Raw genomic sequence first — 19121 nt, 5'->3', positions numbered from 1 at the left:
GATCTCTGGGATGGATCAGGTTGTGATCTCCGGGATGGATCGGGTTGTGATCTCCGGGATGGATCGGGTTGTGATCTCCAGGATGGATCGGGTTGTGATCTCCAGGATGGATCGGGTTGTGATCTCCAGGATGGATCGGGTTGTGATCTCCAGGATGGATCGGGTTGTGATCTCCAGGAGGATCGGGTTGTGATCTCCAGGATGGATCAGGACGGATCAGGTTGTGATCTCCAGGATGGATCAGGACGGATCGGGTTGTGATTTCTGGGATGGATCAGGACAAATCGGGATGGATCAGGACGGATCGGGGTGTGATCTCCGGGATGGATCAGGATGGATTAGGACAGATCGGGTTGTGATCTCTAGGACGGATCGGGTTGTGATCTCCAGGACGGATCGGGTTTCTGATCTCCAGGACGGATCGGGTTGTGATCTCCAGGACGGATCGGGTTTCTGATCTCCAGGACGGATCGGGTTGTGATCTCCAGGACGGATCGGGTTGTGATCTCCAGGACGGATCGGGTTGTGATCTCCAGGACGGATCGGGTTGTGATCTCCAGGACGGATCGGGTTGTGATCTCCAGGACGGATCGGGTTTCTGATCTCCAGGACGGATCGGGTTGTGATCTCCAGGACGGATCGGGTTGTGATCTCCAGGACGGATCGGGTTGTGATCTCCAGGACGAATCGGGTTGTGATCTCCAGGACGGATCGGGTTTCTGATCTCCAGGACGGATCGGGTTGTGATCTCCAGGACGGATCGGGTTGTGATCTCCAGGACGGATCGGGTTGTGATCTCCAGGACGAATCGGGTTGTGATCTCCAGGACGAATCGGGTTGTGATCTCCAGGACGGATCGGGTTGTGATCTCCGGATTGGATCGGGTTGTGATCTCCGGATTGGATCGGGTTGTGATCTCCGGATTGGATCGGGTTGTGATCTCCGGATTGGATCGGGTTGTGATCTCCGGATTGGATCGGGTTGTGATCTCCAGGATGGATCAGGACGGATCGGGTTGTGATCTCCAGGATGGATCAGGACGGATCGGGCTGTGATCTCCAGGACGGATCGGGTTATTATCTCGTACTCCTAGAATCCTGGCGAGGTCGCAGAGCGGTTATCAGTGTCAGGCTACAATGCGGCTCATTAATAAAATGCATGCTAGGGGGGTGGGGGGTCACGGTGCATGGTGTGTACATCAGGGAGCTAAACCCAAATAATCAGAGCGAGAGTCTCCACCACTAATCACTTCACCAGGTCTGGCTTTCCCTGTGCTGATCAGAGATGTTTGTAGTGGGGAGGGATTGATTTGTGGTGTGTGAGGAGGGGGGCTTGATTTGTGATGTGTGGGGGGGTTGATTGGAGGTGTGTTGGGGGGTTGATTTGAGGTGTGTTGGGGGGGTTGATTTGTGATGGGGGGTTGATTTGAGGTGTGTTGGGGAGGGGGGGTTTGATTTGTGGTGTGTGGGGGGGGGATTTATTTGTAGTGTGGGGGGATTGATTTGTGATGTGGGGGGGTTGATTTGAGGTGTGTTGGGGGGATTGATTTGTAGTGTGCGGGGGTTGATTTGAGGTGTGATGGGGGGGTTGATTTGAGGTGTGTTGGGGGGATTGATTTGTAGTGTGCGGGGGTTGATTTGAGGTGTGTTGGGGGGGTTGATTTGTGATGGGGGGTTGATTTGAGGTGTGTTGGGGAGGGGGGGTTTGATTTGTGGTGTGTGTGGGGGGATTTATTTGTAGTGTGGGGGGATTGATTTGTGATGTGGGGGGGTTGATTTGAGGTGTGTTGGGGGGATTGATTTGTAGTGTGCGGGGGTTGATTTGAGGTGTGATGGGGGGGTTGATTTGAGGTGTGTTGGGGAGGGGGGGGGGGGTTTGATTTGTGGTGGGGGGGTTGATTTGTGGTGGGAGGGGGTTGCGGTTTGAGAGTGGTGTGGTGACATTTTCGGGGTATTTTGCACCCGTCTTTTATTATCGGATAACCGTGTACCGTTCTCTCCATTTACAGAAAGCCAGACTGGGTCCGGCCGGCAACAAGGTGATCAGTCCGATCGATGACCGCAAACCGTCAAACAACATCGACAACGTCAAACTGACGGATTTCATCTTCCTCATGGTGCTGGGGAAGGGCAGCTTCGGAAAGGTAGGAGAATGGCGGCCGCCCTTTCATTACGTCACATGTCACGATCTGCATGAACTCCAGCTGATTCGTTGTAAACACTTTGTGGAAAGAGATGAGAAATAATCTACAATCTGCCAATCCTTAGATGTGACGGCTGCATTCGTTTTCTGTCTGGATTTTTTCCCCCTGCCAGTAACGCACTCCCGCCCTCGGGGTGACAACACTGGCTCTATGGGGGAGCGGCGTTGTCACCCTAGGACATCCCCCATACCATAGAGGAGGAGCGTTGTGTAGTCCACAGAGATAGCTGGGAACTGATCCCTTCCTGTACTCTGTGTGGTTATTGGCTGGCAGGATCGCCGAGTATTTTTTGCACTCATTGGCCGGGTATAACTTGTACCTTCTGTCAGGTGATTCAGGGGGAGCCCCCTCCCCCCCACATTCTCTGATATGGGGGTACAAGAGTTCTCTGATATGGGGGTACAAGGGTTCTCTGACATGGGGGTACAAGGGTTCTCTGATATGGGGGTACAAGGGTTCTCTGATATGAGGGTACAAGGGTTCTCTGATATGGGGGTACAAGGGTTCTCTGACATGGGGGTACAAGGGTTCTCTGATATGAGGGTACAAGGGTTCTCTGACATGGGGGTACAAGGGTTCTCTGACGTGGGGGTACAAGGGTTCTCTGACGTGGGGGTACAAGGGTTCTCTGATATGGGGGTACAAGGGTTCTCTGATATGGGGGTACAAGGTTTCTCTGACGTGGGGGTACAAGGGTTCTCTGACGTGGGGGTACAAGGGTTCTCTGACGTGGGGGTACAAGGGTTCTCTGACGTGGGGGTACAAGGGTTCTCTGACGTGGGGTACAAGGGTTCTCTGATACGGCGGTACAAGGGTTCTCTGATACGGGGGTACAAGGGTTCTCTGATATGGGGGTACAAGGGTTCTCTGATATGAGGGTACAAGGGTTCTCTGATATGAGGGTACAAGGGTTCTCTGATATGGGGGTACAAGGGTTCTCTGATGTGGGGGTACAAGGGTTCTCTGATTTGGGGGTACAAGAGTTCTCTGATATGGGGGTACAAGGGTTCTCTGATATGGGGGTACAAGGGTTCTCTGATTTGGGGGTACAAGAGTTCTCTGATATGGGGGTACAAGGGTTCTCTAATATGGGGGTACAAGGGTTCTCTGATACGAGGGTACAAGGGTTCTCTGATACGGGGGTACAAGGGTTCTCTGATACGGGGGTACAAGGGTTCTCTGATACGGGAGTACAAGGGTTCTCTGATATGGGGGTACAAGGGTTCTCTGATATGAGGGTACAAGGGTTCTCTGATACGGGGTACAAGGGTTCTCTGTTATGGGGGTACAAGGGTTCTCTGATATGGGGGTACAAGGGTTCTCTGATATGAGGGTACAAGGGTTCTCTGATATGGGGGTACAAGGGTTCTCTGATATGGGGGTACAAGGGTTCTCTGATATGGGGGTACAAGGGTTCTCTGATATGGGGGTACAAGGGTTCTCTGATATGGGGGTACAAGGGTTCTCTGATATGGGGGTACAAGGGTTCTCTGATATGAGGGTACAAGGGTTCTCTGATATGGGGTACAAGGGTTCTCTGATATGGGGGTACAAGGATTCTCTGATATGGGGGTACAAGGGATCTCTGATATGGGGGTACAAGGGATCTCTGACATAAGGGTTCTCTGACATGGGGGTACAAGGGTTCTCTGATACGGGGGTACAAGGGTTCTCTGACGTGGGGGTACAAGGGTTCTCTGACATGGGGGTACAAGGGTTCTCTGATGTGGGGGTACAATGGTTTTTGTGCTCCTCTTGCAGGTTTTGTTGGCGGAGAGGAAAGGCAGTGATGAACTTTACGCTATAAAGATCCTGAAGAAGGACGTTGTTATCCAGGATGACGATGTGGAATGTACCATGGTGGAGAAGAGAGTGCTAGCTCTGCAGGACAAGCCGCCCTTCCTGACCCAACTGCACTCCTGCTTCCAGACAGTGGTAAGAACCCCACATGGGATGACTGGGGTATCAGGAGGGGGAAGGGGGGAGATCGCTGCTTCCAGACAGTGGTAAGTGCCCCACATGGGATGACTGGGGTATCAGGAGGGGGAAGGGGGGAGATCGCTGCTTCCAGACAGTGGTAAGAGCCCCATAGGGGATGACTGGGGTATCAGGAGGGGGAAGGGGGGAGATCGCTGCTTCCAGACAGTGGTAAGAGCCCCACATGGGATGACTGGGGTATCAGGAGGGGGAAGGGGGGAGATCGCTGCTTCCAGACAGTGGTAAGAGCCCCACATGGGATGACTGGGGTATCAGGAGGGGGAAGGGGGGAGATCGCTGCTTCCAGACAGTGGTAAGAGCCCCACATGGGATGACTGGGGTATCAGGAGGGGGACGGGGGGAGATCGCTGCTTCCAGACAGTGGTAAGAGCCCCACATGGGATGACTGGGGTATCAGGAGGGGGAAGGGGGGAGATCGCTGCTTCCAGACAGTGGTAAGAGCCCCACAGGGGATGACTGGGGTATTAGGAGGGGGAAGGGAGGAGAGACCGGAGAGGATGACGTGGAATGTTCTGTATTTCCAGGACCGGCTGTACTTTGTGATGGAATATGTGAATGGAGGAGACCTCATGTACCACATCCAGCAAATCGGGAAGTTCAAAGAGCCCCAAGCAGTGTAAGGATTTAATTTTACAGGGGGTCTGTTGCTGCCCTGTGTGGGGGAATCTGTTGCTGCCCTGTGTGGGGGAATCTGTTGCTGCCCTGTGTGGGGAATCTGTTGCTGCCCTGTGTAGTGGGATCTGTTGCTGCCCCGTGTGAAAGGATCTGTTGCTGCCCCATGTGGGGGAATCTGTTGCTGCCCCGTGTGGAAGGATCTGTTGCTGCCCAGCGTGGGGGATCTGTTGCTGCCCAGCGTGGGGGGATTTGTTGCTGCCCAGCGTGGGGGAATCTGTTTCTGCCCACGTGGGGGAATCTGTTTCTGCCCAGCGTGGGGGAATCTGTTTCTGCCCAGCGTGGGGGAATCTGTTTCTGCCCAGCGTGGGGGAATCTGTTGCTGCCCAGCGTGGGGGAATCTGTTGCTGCCCAGCGTGGGGGAATCTGTTGCTGCCCAGCGTGGGGGAATCTGTTGCTGCCCAGCGTGGAGGAATCTGTTGCTGCCCAGCGTGGGGGAATCTGTTGCTGCCCCGCGTGGAAGGATCTGTTGCTGCCCCGCGTGGGGGAATCTGTTGCTGCCCCGCGTGGGGGAATCTGTTGCTGCCCCGCGTGGGGGAATCTGTTGCTGCCCCGCGTGGAAGGATCTGTTGCTGCCCCGCGTGGAAGGATCTGTTGCTGCCCCGTGTCGGGGGAGACTGTTGCTGCTCCGTCTGGGAGGATCTGTTGCTGCCCGGTGTGGGGGAATTGGAGGGATCTGTTGCTGCCCCATGTGGGGGGGATCTGTTGCTGCCTTTGTGGGGGGAATTGGAGGGATCTGTTGCTGCCCGGAGTTGGATTCTTAGTGATACATTTCACATGTTTTAGTGAATTTCTTTATAGGGAATATTGAGCGCCATGTAGAATCAGCTGGTCTGTGCTGAGCTGCCGTCTAATGCGCGGCGTGCGGGGATGGTCACAGACCGCATTAGAGGGAAGTATATTCATCCATCCACAGGCACGTCTCTCCCTGAGACCGCCACACAGGTGCCCCCTGCCTGCTCTCTAATTGGCCGTGGGCAGGACGCGCTCTTCCCCCACACGGAGTCTGGCGGTAGAATCTCAGAGCCGTGATTCATAGAGAAGATTCTGATGAATATATAGAGATTCGGGTTTAGTGCCAGAACACAGGAGCGGGGGAGGGAAGAGCGGAATGACGTCTCTGGTCATAGACGGTGAGGCAACGCCACCGCCGCAATCCTCCACCCGGACCCCACCGCTCTCCTGACCATGCTAATCACTGCTCTGAAGAGGACAGTCTGAGACCTCCAGTCGGGGGGTGGGGGAGGCGTCTGATTAATGATTGGAACCAAACAGTTTCATGAACCTTCCCCTAGAGGCCTTCCAGCACAGGTCACAAGGAAAAGTCATGGCCGCCTTTATACCCAAAACCAGAAAAAGTCACATATTTCAGAACTCCAAGCAAAAATTAAAAAGGACATGGGGGTCCCCCCCAAAAAATCCATACCAGACCGTTATCCAAGCATGCAGCCTGGCAGGCCAGGAAACGTTGGGGAACAAGTGAGCACCCCCGCCCCCCCTGAACCATACCAGACCACATGCTTTCATGAGGCATGGGGGGGTGCTTTTACTTTTTACACTTTTTTGGTGAATAGGTAGGAGTACCCCATACTGAAACACATAGGGGAGGGTGGGATCTGGGGACTTCCAGATTCCATTAAGCCCCCATCCACAGACCCTCACAACCACCGTCCGGGGTTGTGGGGAAGAGGCCCTTGTCCCCAACAGGAGGACAAGGTGCTCTGGGGCCCCACCCCACAGCACCAGCCCCTGCCCCATGTTGAGAGCATTTGGCCTGGTATGGTTTAGGAGGGGGGGCACTCGCTCTTCTCCCCCCCCCCTTACCAGGCTGCATACTTGGATAAGGGTCTGGTATGATTTTTGGGGGGATGGGGACCCCCCTACCCCACAGCACCCCCCCATGTTGAAGGTATGGGGCCTGGTATGGTTTGGGGGGGCACGCGCCCTTCTCCCCCCCCAACCATACCAGGTCACATGCCCTCAACATGGGTGGGTGCTGTGGGGTAGGGGGGTCCCCATCCCCCCAAAAATCATACCAGACCCTTATCCAAGAATGCAGCTCTGTAAGGGGGGGGAGACAAGTGAGTGCCCCCCCCCCAAATCATACCAGACCACATACCTTCAACATGGGGGGGGGGGGGATGCTGTGGGCATCTGAGCAATATTTCATGTGATGTGATACCGCCTACAAACCCCTGCTGATTAATATCGCATATGTTTTTACTTTCTGTTTGTGAATTGGACTTAACCGATTTTTGTTTTTGCAAAAGTCATAATCCCAACATTTTTCATTTTGGATTAAATACCGCATAGTAGTTTTTATTTTATAACGCATGTGATAATTTATGCAAATGAGTCACGTGACCGCGTTATCACATACGGTAATCTTTAGTGAATTGACCCCAATGAGAGCACAACCGTTCATCATCAATCACTCAATCAATAAACAACGATTGCTGCCCTCCGCCCGGCGCGCCTCCATGGTGAACTGTGTGTGTGAACTCCGGTGCGCTGTATTAGCCCCACCCTCTGACCAAAATGTACTCGTCCAATCAGTAAAGAAGTTTGGTTGTAATAAACAGAGGCGAGATCTGGTCACATGGTGTGTGAATGTGGAATTGATGCCCCATGTTTTGTTCTTTGTCAGGTTCTACGCGGCGGAGATATCGGTGGGATTGTTCTTCCTGCACAAGAAAGGGATTGTGTACAGGTGAGTGTGGAACTTGCACTAGGCAAAAGAACGCAGGTTTGCTTTCCAGTTGTGAAAAGGGTTCTTTACTGTAACAGCAAGGAGAGGAGAGAGGGGGAGAAATGGCTTTCACTGGGACTGCTAGTAGCAGATGTGGCAGATTGGTTCTCCTCTGGCTCACAAGGTCTTCAACATAAATGGTGACTTGTGATGCTAAGAGAACGTGTTCTATCGCAAATTACCTGGGGGACTGGAGACCAGTGCTGTGGCCCAGATATCTTTAAATTGTAGTAATAATCCTCTAATGCAATGAAGCCAGCTACTCGGTAACATCTAATTGCAACAATTTTTAATTGACCACTTTCCAGGATACAGCAGTAGCGACTAACGCGTTTCATCCAAAGAATTACTCGCGTAAGTCTTTGGCTGAAACGCGTTAACTTGTTACTGCTGTATTTTGCCATGTAGTAAAGAATTGTTGCAGTGGATGGTTTGCGTCAAATGAATCTCGGCTGCTGGGACGACACAAAGTGGGGGAAGTAGGACAGACCAAGCTTGAGGAGTCTGCATAAACAGAAGGGACCGAGTGCCAGGCAATCAACTCAGAAGTCCATATCTTCTTTATTATTGTGATTTAAGTCGCATCCAGTTGAAAGAAAGTATCTCATGTGTTTTGAGGGCCAAAGTATCCTCCCTTCATCAGGGCTCAGATTTGGTTGTTAGAGTTCCAATCTGGACTTTGGTATAACCTCCTATAGGGAAAGCGGGTGTGTAGAACCCATTGTCTGTATAATGGCATTTCCTTTTAACGCATCTTTCCAGGAGATCACACCTGTGCTGCTATGGCTATTTTAGTGATTATTTTATAGCATGGATATATGGGACAATACATTTTATTCACCATGTATTGTTTTTAGAAGCTGGGCTTCCTCTTCATATGCTAATGAACTTGTTTCGCTGGTTCATATGCTAATGAACTTGTTTCGCTGGTTCATATGCTAATGAACTTGTTTCGCTGGTTCATTAGCTAATGAACTTGTTTCGCTGGTTCATATGCTAATGAACTTGTTTCGCTGGTTCATATGCTAATGAACTTGTTTCGCTGGTTCATTAGCTAATGAACTTGTTTTGCTGGTTCATTAGCCAATTAACTTGTTTCGCTGGTTCATTAGCTAATGAACTTGTTTCGCTGGTTCATATGCTAATGAACTTGTTTCGCTGGTTCATATGCTAATGAACTTGTTTCGCTGGTTCATATGCTAATGAACTTGTTTCGCTGGTTCATACGCTAATGAACTTGTTTCGCTGGTTCATACGCTAATGAACTTGTTTCGCTGGTTCATACGCTAATGAACTTGTTTCGCTGGTTCATATGCTAATGAACTTGTTTCGCTGGTTCATACGCTAATGAACTTGTTTCGCTGGTTCATATGCTAATGAACTTGTTTCGCTGGTTCATATGCTAATGAACTTGTTTCGCTGGTTCATTAGCTAATGAACTTGTTTCGCTGGTTCACATGCTAATCCACTTGTGATATAGAGACTGGGAGCCTAATCCCCAACCAGGCTACCATGGAAATATGGGTGCAATTTGGACTATTACGGTACAATAAAAGCAATACAGTAAATAATATAGCAAAAATATAAAGATTACAGATGATTTTATTGATGCCAGAGACCAAATCATCATTTACATATAAAAACATAATAGCGATACACATTATGTCACCAGTGAATAGTCACAAAACAACAATTGATCACAGATGTCATTTCCTCGACTCGTTTCGCGGACATTTACCGCTTCATCAGGAGGTTATATGTGATTAGATCGTTTCGCAGGTTCATGGAGCTCATGGAACAGGAAATGATATTGGTAGGAAGTAGGGGGAGGGAACAAAGGACTTCCATCTTGGAACTCTTAACAACCAAGTCTGAACCCCAAATAAGGGGGGTTCCTAGGCCCCCAGAACACATTGGATACTTTCTTTCCACTAGATGTGACTTCACTGCCAATGACAAAAGATACATAGACTTTTACATTGATTGGTGTTTGGTCCCTTCTGTTCAAGCAATAAATACCTGGCAGAGGGTCTAACCCCACCAAACCTAAAAAGAATGTTTATCCTGGAGTTGGTGATGCAGCTTCCTTATCCAATGATATGTCACGATACAGAAAGGGGTCACTGAGGCCCCCGTAATAAAGATTAGAAGCACTGATTGGCTGTCCTCCCTCCACAGGGATCTGAAGTTGGATAACGTCATGTTGGATGCTGAAGGTCACATAAAGATCGCAGATTTTGGAATGTGTAAGGAGCACATGGTGGACGGAGTGTCAACCCGAACTTTCTGTGGGACCCCGGACTACATCGCCCCCGAGGTAACCGCCCCCCCCCCGCCCTATTGTGTGCACACTGCATGTGACTGTCAGTATTCACTACACATCACACATTTCTCTCCACATCCACTGATTACCCCTAAACTAGTCACCACACCTGGGCGTAGATCGTGTTTTCTTACACGGGGGGGGGGGGGCTGTGCTGGTGATGACGGGGAAATCATTATTAACATTGGAGGATCATAGAGACCTGTCCATTCACTTCTCTATACTATGCACTAGGAATGCACCAATAGTTATTGGTGCTTTGCAGATAAAAAAAAAGTGCCCATAATGGAATGCTGCGTCCCATTGACTTCAATGCAAAAAGGGCCCTGCTCTGTACGGGCCCCGGAGCCTGCGTTCTGCCTGCTCTGTACGGGCCCCGGAGCCTGCGTTCTGCCTGCTCTGTACGGGCCCCGGAGCCTGCGTTCTGCCTGCTCTGTACGGGCCCCGGAGCCTGCGTTCTGCCTGCTCTGTACGGGCCCCGGAGCCTGCGTTCTGCCTGCTCTGTACGGGCCCCGGAGCCTGCGTTCTGCCTGCTCTGTACGGGCCCCGGAGCCTGCGTTCTGCCTGCTCTGTACGGGACCCGGAGCCTGCGTTCTGCCTGCTCTGTATTTCAGCACAGTCTGTGCCATTATCTGATCCCTCAGGAAGAGCTCTGCTATTAATCATGAGTGTCACCGTCACCTATAATAGATCCTCCAGTGGGGGAGGAACCTCTCTGGAGATGGGGGGGGAGGGGGTTCTATAAATGTAGAGGGGGGTCAGAGAGATTCCCTGTGCTCTGGGGGTCCCTCGTCTGAGGCGCCTGTCATACCGCCACCATCTAATTACTTTACTGGGCGGTGCAGGCTGTGCTCAGGATCTGTACATCTCTTGGGTGGGGGGGATTGGTAGGGGTGGGGGGGTTGTGAGGGATGGGTGTGTGTGTGTGGGGGGGGGGGGATTGGTGGGAGGGTGAGGGATGGGGTGTGTGTGGGTGGGGGGGATTGGTGGGAGGGATGGGGTGTGTGTGTGGATTGGTAGGGGTGGGAGGGATGGGGGTGTGTGTGTGTTGGTGGGGGGCATTGGTGGGGGGGGGGGGGGGTGAGGGATGGGGTGTGTGTGTGTGTGTGTGGGTGGGGGGGGATTGGTGGGGGGGGGTGAGGGATGGGGTGTGTGTGTGTGGGTGGGGATTGGTGGCAGGGTGAGGGATGGGGTGTGTGTGGGTGGGGGGGATTGGTGGGAGGGATGGGGTGTGTGTGTGGATTGGTAGGGGTGGGGGGTGGGAGGGATGGGGGGTGTGTGTGTGGATTGGTGGGGGGGATTGGTAGGGATGGGGTGTGTGTGTGTGGGTGGGGGGGTGAGGGATGAGGTGTGTGTGTGTGTGTGGGTGGGGGGGGGGATTGGTGGGAGGGATGGGGTGTGTGTGTGGATTGGTAGGGGTGGGGGGGATTGGTAGGGATGGGGTGTGTGTGTGTGGGTGGGGGGGGGATTGGTGGGGGTGGGGGGATAGGTGTGTGTGTGGGAGGGGTATGGAGGTGATCACTATACAGGAAGAGGAAATAGATTTCCCGGTAGATCTCACACACGGAGGATGGAGCGTCTTCTTCCTCTCGGTAACAATGTATCCGTTTGGTTCCTTTTCTGATACTAAAAGAATCCGAATCTCCTGAGAACCTTCCAATGTGAAGGCAGATGGGTGACCTGATCAGAATATCGGGGGGGGGGGAGGGGTGTATAGAGGGGTCCGGTAAGGTGGGCCTGTCTAGGCATACATGTTTATACAGATCCTCCGGGGTCCGATCCATTCTGAGGACATCGGAGTCTTCTGCTCATTCTGTTTGTATTTGGAATTATTTACCGGCCGCCATGACATGCGCCACGGCGAATTCTCCCGACTGCGGCTCTTATTGGGTGAAACAATCGTCACTCCCCTATACACCCTCCACCCCCTTTCTTGGGCCCCCTTCCTAGTCCCGGGTTGGACCCCCTTTGGCCTCCATTCTTGGTGGTGTAGATACAACAAGGTGTTGGAAACGTTCCTCAGAGATTTTCCTCCATAGTGACATGATGACATCACACAGTCACTGCAGATTTGTCAGCTGCACATCCATGATGGGAATCTCCCGTTCCACCACATCCCAAAGGTGCTCTATTGGATGAGATGTGGTGAGTGTGGAGGCCATTGGAGGACAGGGACCTCATAGTCCAGTGGTGAGATGATTGGAGCTTTGTGACTGGTGCATTATCCTGCTGGGAGGAGCCATTACACCCCCACCACCAGCCTGAACCGGTGATACCCCATCCCCCCCACCATTACACCCCCACCACCAGCCTGAACCGGTGATACCCCATCCCCCGCACCATTACACCCCCACCACCAGCCTGAACCGGTGATACCCCATCCCCCCCACCATTACACCCCCACCACCAGCCTGAACCGGTGATACCCCATCCCCCCCACCATTACACCCCCACCACCAGCCTGAACCGGTGATATCCCATCCCCCCCACCATTACACCCCCCACCACCAGCCTGAACCGATGATACCCCATCCCCCTCACCATTACACCACCACCACCAGCCTGAACCGGTGATACCCCATCCCCCACACCATTACACCCCCACCACCAGCCTGAACCGGTGATATCCCATCCCCCACACCATTACACCCCCACCACCAGCCTGAACCGGTGATATCCCATCCCCCACACCATTACACCCCCACCACCAGCCTGAACCGGTGATACCCCATCCCCCACACCATTACACCCCCACCACCAGCCTGAACCGGTGATATCCCATCCCCCCCACCATTACACCCCACCACCAGCCTGAACCGGTGATACCCCATCCCCCACACCATTACACCACCACCACCAGCCTGAACCGGTGATACCCCATCCCCCACACCATTACACCCCCACCACCAGCCTGAACCGGTGATATCCCCTCCCCCACACCATTACACCCCCACCACCAGCCTGAACCAATGATACCCCATCCCCCGCACCATTACACCCCCACCACCAGCCTGAACCGGTGATATCCCATCCCCCACACCATTACACCCCCACCACCAGCCTGAACCGGTGATACCCCATCCCCCACACCATTACACCCCCACCACCAGCCTAAACCGGTGATATCCCATCCCCCACACCATTACACCCCCACCACCAGCCTGAACCGGTGATATCCCATACCCCACACCATTACACCCCCACCACCAGCCTGAACCGGTGATACCCCATCCCCCACACCATTACAACACCACCACCAGCCTGAACCGGTGATACCCCATCCCCCACACCATTACACCCCCACCACCAGCCTAAACCGGTGATATCCCATCCCCCACACCATTACACCCCCACCACCAGCCTGAACCGGTGATATCCCATACCCCACACCATTACACCCCACCACCAGCCTGAACCAGTGATACTCCATCCCCCACACCATTACACCCCACCACCAGCCTGAACCGGTGATACCCCATCCCCCACACCATTACACCCCCCACCACCAGCCTGAACCGGTGATACCCCATCCCCCACACCATTACACCCCCCACCACCAGCCTGAACCGGTGATACCCCATCCCCCACACCATTACACCCCCACCACCAGCCTAAACCGGTGATATCCCATCCCCCACACCATTACACCCCCACCACCAGCCTGAACCGGTGATATCCCATCCCCCCACCATTACACCCCCACCACCAGCCTGAACCGGTGATACTCCATCCCCCACACCATTACACCCCCCACCACCAGCCTGAACCGGTGATATCCCATCCCCCACACCATTACACCCCCACCACCAGCCTGAACCGGTGATATCCCATCCCCCACACCATTACACCCCCACCACCAGCCTGAACCGGTGATATCCCATCCCCCACACCATTACACCCCCACCACCAGCCTGAACCGGTGATACCCCATCCCCCACACCATTACATCCCCACCACCAGCCTGAACCGGTGATATCCCATCCCCCCCACCATTACACCCCCACCACCAGCCTGAACCGGTGATATCCCATCCCCCACACCATTACACCCCCACCACCAGCCTGAACCGGTGATATCCCATCCCCCACACCATTACACCCCCACCACCAGCCTGAACCGGTGATATCCCATCCCCTGCACCATTACACCCCCACCACCAGCCTGAACCGGTGATATCCCATCCCCCACACCATTACACCCCCCACCACCAGCCTGAACCGGTGATACCCCATCCCCCACACCATTACACCCCCACCACCAGCCTGAACCAGTGATATCCCATCCCCCGCACCATTACACCCCCACCACCAGCCTGAACTGGTGATATCCCATCCCCCACACCATTACACCCCCACCACCAGCCTGAACCGGTGATACTCCATCCCCCACACCATTACACCCCCACCACCAGACTGAACCGGTAATATCCCATCCCCTGCACCATTACACCCCCACCACCAGCCTGAACCGGTGATATCCCATCCCCCACACCATTACACCCCCCACCACCAGCCTGAACCGGTGATACCCCATCCCCCACACCATTACACCCCCACCACCAGCCTGAACCAGTGATATCCCATCCCCCACACCATTACACCACCACCACCAGCCTGAACCGGTGATAGAAGGCAGGATGGATCCATGCGCCAAATTCTGACCCCACCATCTGAATGTTGGAGGTGAAATCCAGACTCAGTTTCCTGTTCTTAGTGGACAGGAGTGGCATCCGGTGTGGTCTTCTGCTGCTGTAGCCCATCCGCTTCCAGGTTGGATGTGTTGTGTGTTCAGAGATGGTGTTCTGCATACCTCGGGTGTAACGAGAGGTTATTGGAGTTCCTGATGTCTTTCTATCATCGGGAACCAGTCTGCCCTTTCCCCTCTGACCTCAACAGGGCATTTTCCTCCACACAACTGCCGCTCACTGGATATTTTCTCTTTTTTCCCACCATTCTCTGTAATCCCGAGAGATGGTTGTGTGTGAGAATCCCAGAAATCCTCAGACCGGCCCGTCTGCCACCAACCACCATACCACATTCAAAGTCACCCAGATCCTCCCCCCCCCCCCCCCCCCCATTCTGATGCAGCAAGTCGTCTTCACCACACGTAGATGACTAAATGCATTGAGTTGCTGCCGTGTGATTGGCTGATACCGAGTAGCTGAACAGGTGTGAGGTCATGAAGTCAGGAGTGTATTTGGGAGAACACCCTTCCCCCACCTTCGCTGTACACCTCACCCGTAATGAACGATCCTCTGTGACGGGTTTATGTAAAATACATTTTTATTTGGCGTTTTTGTACAAATGTTTATTTTCTCGCTGACGGTGTAAACATTTTCCTGTAATGAGTGGCGCGGCGGCACTGACGGCTCCATTGTACGGCGGTAATCCTCTGGAGATAAGGACTACTTGTGGCCAATCCTTTGTGGGGCGCCATCAGTCGAGCGCCGGGCCCTGCGGACAGCGGCGGCTCTTTTGAGGTGCCGTAATCCGCTTTAATGCTTTCAGCGCCATCAGACGGCCTAAATAACATGGACAAATCGCGGCGGATGATGCGGCGACTCACCTGAGCCCCGCAGGAAGGGCTCTTATTAAATATTACACAGGAGAAGAAATCGCGGGCAAAGCCGGCGCCCACAAAAGGAGGATTGCGTGCGGCGGTGTGGGGGGGGGGGGGGGGGCCCCGTAAATCCTGCAGTATTTCCCAGTGGTGCGTCCGTCACACAAAGCCGGAATCCCCCGGAGAAATTAATTTTCTGCAGCAGAAAACAGCGGAGAGAAGAAAATAAAAAATGTGCGACGCTTAAACTCGGAGCGCTGCAATACGCAAGAGCCCACCGGATACGACCCACGCCAAATCATCAACTGTCTACAGGCCGAAGGTCCTCCCCTCCCGGGATCAGAAGATTAATATTCCTGAGGACTAGAGGGCAGAAATACGGAGAGACGCATCCCAAAAATTACTATATATATATATATATACACACAGTGCTGTGCAAAAGTCTTAGGCAGGTGTGATGCTGTAAATGAAGAACGCTTTCAGAAATCAAAGTGTTAATAGTTTATCAGTTAACAAAACTGAATGTAAATGAAGAGAACTCTAAATCCACTCAACACTTGGGGTGCTCCCCGCCCCCTTTGCCCTCTTCTAGGTAGACTTGCGCACAGTTTTAGGAACTGGGCAGGTAGGTCGCTCTATGGCAGGTCGGTCGCTCTGTGGCAGGTAGGTCGCTCTATGGCAGGTAGGTCGCTCTATGGCAGGTCGGTCGCTCTATGGCAGGTAGGTCGCTCTGTGACAGGTAGGTCGCTCTGTGTACATCTTGGAGAACTAAGCACAGATCTTCTGTGGATGTCACGTGCCTCCAATCCTTCATCCCAGACAGACTTCCATGATGGTGAGATCAGGGCTCTGTGGAGGCCAAACCAAACCATCACTTCCAGGACTCCTTGTCCTCCTTTTACGCTAAAGGTGTTTTTTAACCCTTACAACCAACTTTGACCTACAGATAAGCCTAGATTAAGGCTTACATTGTAGGTCCAAGAAATATCTCCTAAACCTACACGGTTTAGGAGATATTTACCCGAAGACAGCCACAGCTGTCTACGGCGCATGCGATATGCCGCGAGTGTCGGCTCCCGTGCGCATGCGCGGGAGTGACGTCATCGCGGCTCCGGCGAATCACAGCGCCGGAGCCGTGAGACCCGGGAAGTTGCTCCAGGATCCATGGCAGCAGCGAAGAGGAAGACGGAGGACCGCTTCGGGGGCTTCGTTCTCAGGTAAGTTATTCATAATGAGCTAGTATGCTATGCATACTAGCTCATTATGCCTTTGCCTTACAGGGTGTGCTTTTAAAAAAAAAAAAATGTTGCCTTTACTTCCTCTTTTAGGACATTGGCTGTATGTTTGAGGGGGGGTTGTCCTGCTGCATAATACATTTTTGGCCATCACACGCCTTTCATGGATGCGTATCTACCCGGATTCATCGGCAATGAGGACACCATTGGTTCTGACCAAATCTCCAACACTCTAGGCAGAAATGCAACCCCAAACTTGCAAGGAACCTCCACCATGCTTCACAGTTGGCTGCAGACAGTCTTTATTGTGCTGCTCTCCAGCCCCCCCCCCCCAACAAACTGCCTCCTACTACAGCCAAATAGTTAACATTCTGAGCCATCAGTCCAGAGCACCTGCTGCCTGACGTGCCAAATGTAGCATGTCGGGGGTGGGGGGGTCACCTTCCCTTAAAGTGGAAGCTCCATTTGTGGGTGGAGCTCTGCTTTAAGGTCCAACGTCCCCATAGACCCGGTGAAGAAAAAGTATTTTCTTCAGGCAGTGGATCATGGAAGGTCACAGGGAGTGATTTCCGAGGCTCCAGCCAACACGAGGTTCGGGGCTTTTACTCGAATCTTTTCATAGTCCGGAAGCCGAATGGAGATGAGGCCTATTCTGGATCTCAGGGCTCTGAACCAGCTTGTAGACATTCGCTCTTTCCGGGGGGAGTCAGTTCGTTCAGTCGAGGCGTCCGTAGACATCAAGGGGGCGTACCTACATGTGCCAGTCTGCAGAGCCCATCAAAGGTTTGTGCCATTCGCAGCAGGCGACCAACGTTTTCAGTTTGTGGCGCTGCCCTTCCAGTTAGCCCCGGCACCTCGTGTATTCACAAAGCTACTGACAGTTCTAAGATCTCAGGGAATCCCCGGTGATCCTGCCACGCACATCCTTGTTCAGGGCACTTCTTTCAATGGGGTGACAACACTTTGCTCCTGTCTCTCAATTGCCATCCTGCCAGTGGCAGCCCGTCCATAAGGGGTGCACAGGCACCGCTCCCCCCCCCATCCATGCGTCCAGCCCCCTAATCTATATGCAGGGCGCCGGATGCATGGATTCCAATAGTGGGGTTTGTTTTTCTTGTTTTTTTTCTTTTTTTAGGGTTCAAAAAAAGGGTGGTCTCGGGGTGCAGAGCACTGCGCCCTGAGCCCATCCAGTTTTGTGTTGTTTGACGCGTTTCCCGATTGGCCCAAAAGGAGAAGCAACCCTATTGGCCGAGGGAGGAGATGCAAGGGGAGGACACCAACGTGGTGCAGAGGAGGAGACGCACGGGGAGGACACCACAGTGGTGCAGAGGAGGAGACGCACAGGGAGGACACCGCCATGGAGCAGAGGGGGAGACGCACGGGGAGGACACCGCCGTGGCGCAGAGGTGGAGACGCACGGGGAGGACACCGCCGTGGCGCAGAGGGGGAGACGCACAGGGAGGACACCGCCGTGGTGCAGAGGGGGAGACGCACAGGGAGGACACCGCCGTGGTGCAGAGGGGGAGACGCACAGGGAGGACACCGCCGTGGCGCAGAGGAGAAGATGCACGGGGAGGACACTGCCGTGGTGCAGAGGAGGAGACGCACGGGGAGGACACCGCCGTGGCGCAGAGGAGGAGACGCACGGGGAGGACACCGCCGTGGCCCAGAGGAGGAGAAGCATAGGGAGGACACTGCTGTGGCGCAGAGGAGGAGAAGCACGGGGAGGACACTGCCGTGGCGCAGAGGAGAAGAGGCACGGGGAGGACACCGCCGTGGTGCAGAGGAGGAGACGCATGGGGAGAACACCACTGTGGTGCAGAGGGGGAGACGCACGGGGAGGACACCGCCGTGGCACAGAGGAGGAGAAGCACAGAGGAGGACACTGTCGTGGTGCAGAGGAGATGCACGGGGAGAACACCACTGTGGCGCAGAGGAGGAGATGCACGGGGAGGACACCACTGTGGCGCAGAGGAGGAGACGCACGGGGAGGACACCACTGTGGCACAGAGGAGGAGACGCACGGGGAGGACACCACTGTGGCACAGAGGAGGAGATGCACGGGGAGAACACCACTGTGGCGCAGAGGAGGAGATGCACGGGGAGAACACCACTGTGGCGCAGAGGAGGAGACGCACGGGGAGGACACCACTGTGGCACAGAGGAGGAGATGCACGGGGAGGACACCACTGTGGCACAGAGGAGGAGATGCACGGGGAGAACACCACTGTGGTGCAGAGGAGAAGACGCACAGGGAGGACACTCCTCTGGTGCAGAGGAGGAGACGCACAGGGAGGACAGCACTGTGGCACAGAGGAGGAGACGCACAGGGAGGACACCACTGTGGTGCAGAGGAGGAGACGCACAGGGAGGACACCACTG

General features: G+C 53.9%; 1 protein-coding gene across 1 annotated transcript in view; it reads left to right on the top strand.

Moving 5' to 3' along the window:
* The window catches only part of PRKCA (protein kinase C alpha), a gene marked incomplete in the record, with an annotated part of 355905 nt that overhangs the window by 303052 nt on the left and 33732 nt on the right, over positions 1-19121 (top strand). The window contains 5 exon segments of the mRNA XM_077460653.1: positions 2009-2143; positions 3965-4138; positions 4726-4817; positions 7521-7583; positions 9801-9939. Of these exon segments, the coding sequence (XP_077316779.1) occupies positions 2009-2143; positions 3965-4138; positions 4726-4817; positions 7521-7583; positions 9801-9939 (603 nt within the window).

This window comes from Lithobates pipiens, unplaced genomic scaffold (assembly GCF_037356315.1).
Source record: "Lithobates pipiens isolate NorthernLeopardFrog02 unplaced genomic scaffold, aLitPip1_a1.2 Scaffold_28, whole genome shotgun sequence".
Lineage (NCBI taxonomy): Eukaryota > Metazoa > Chordata > Amphibia > Anura > Ranidae > Lithobates > Lithobates pipiens.
Note: the sequence above shows the minus strand (reverse complement) of the source record. Positions and strands in the feature narration are given on the sequence as shown.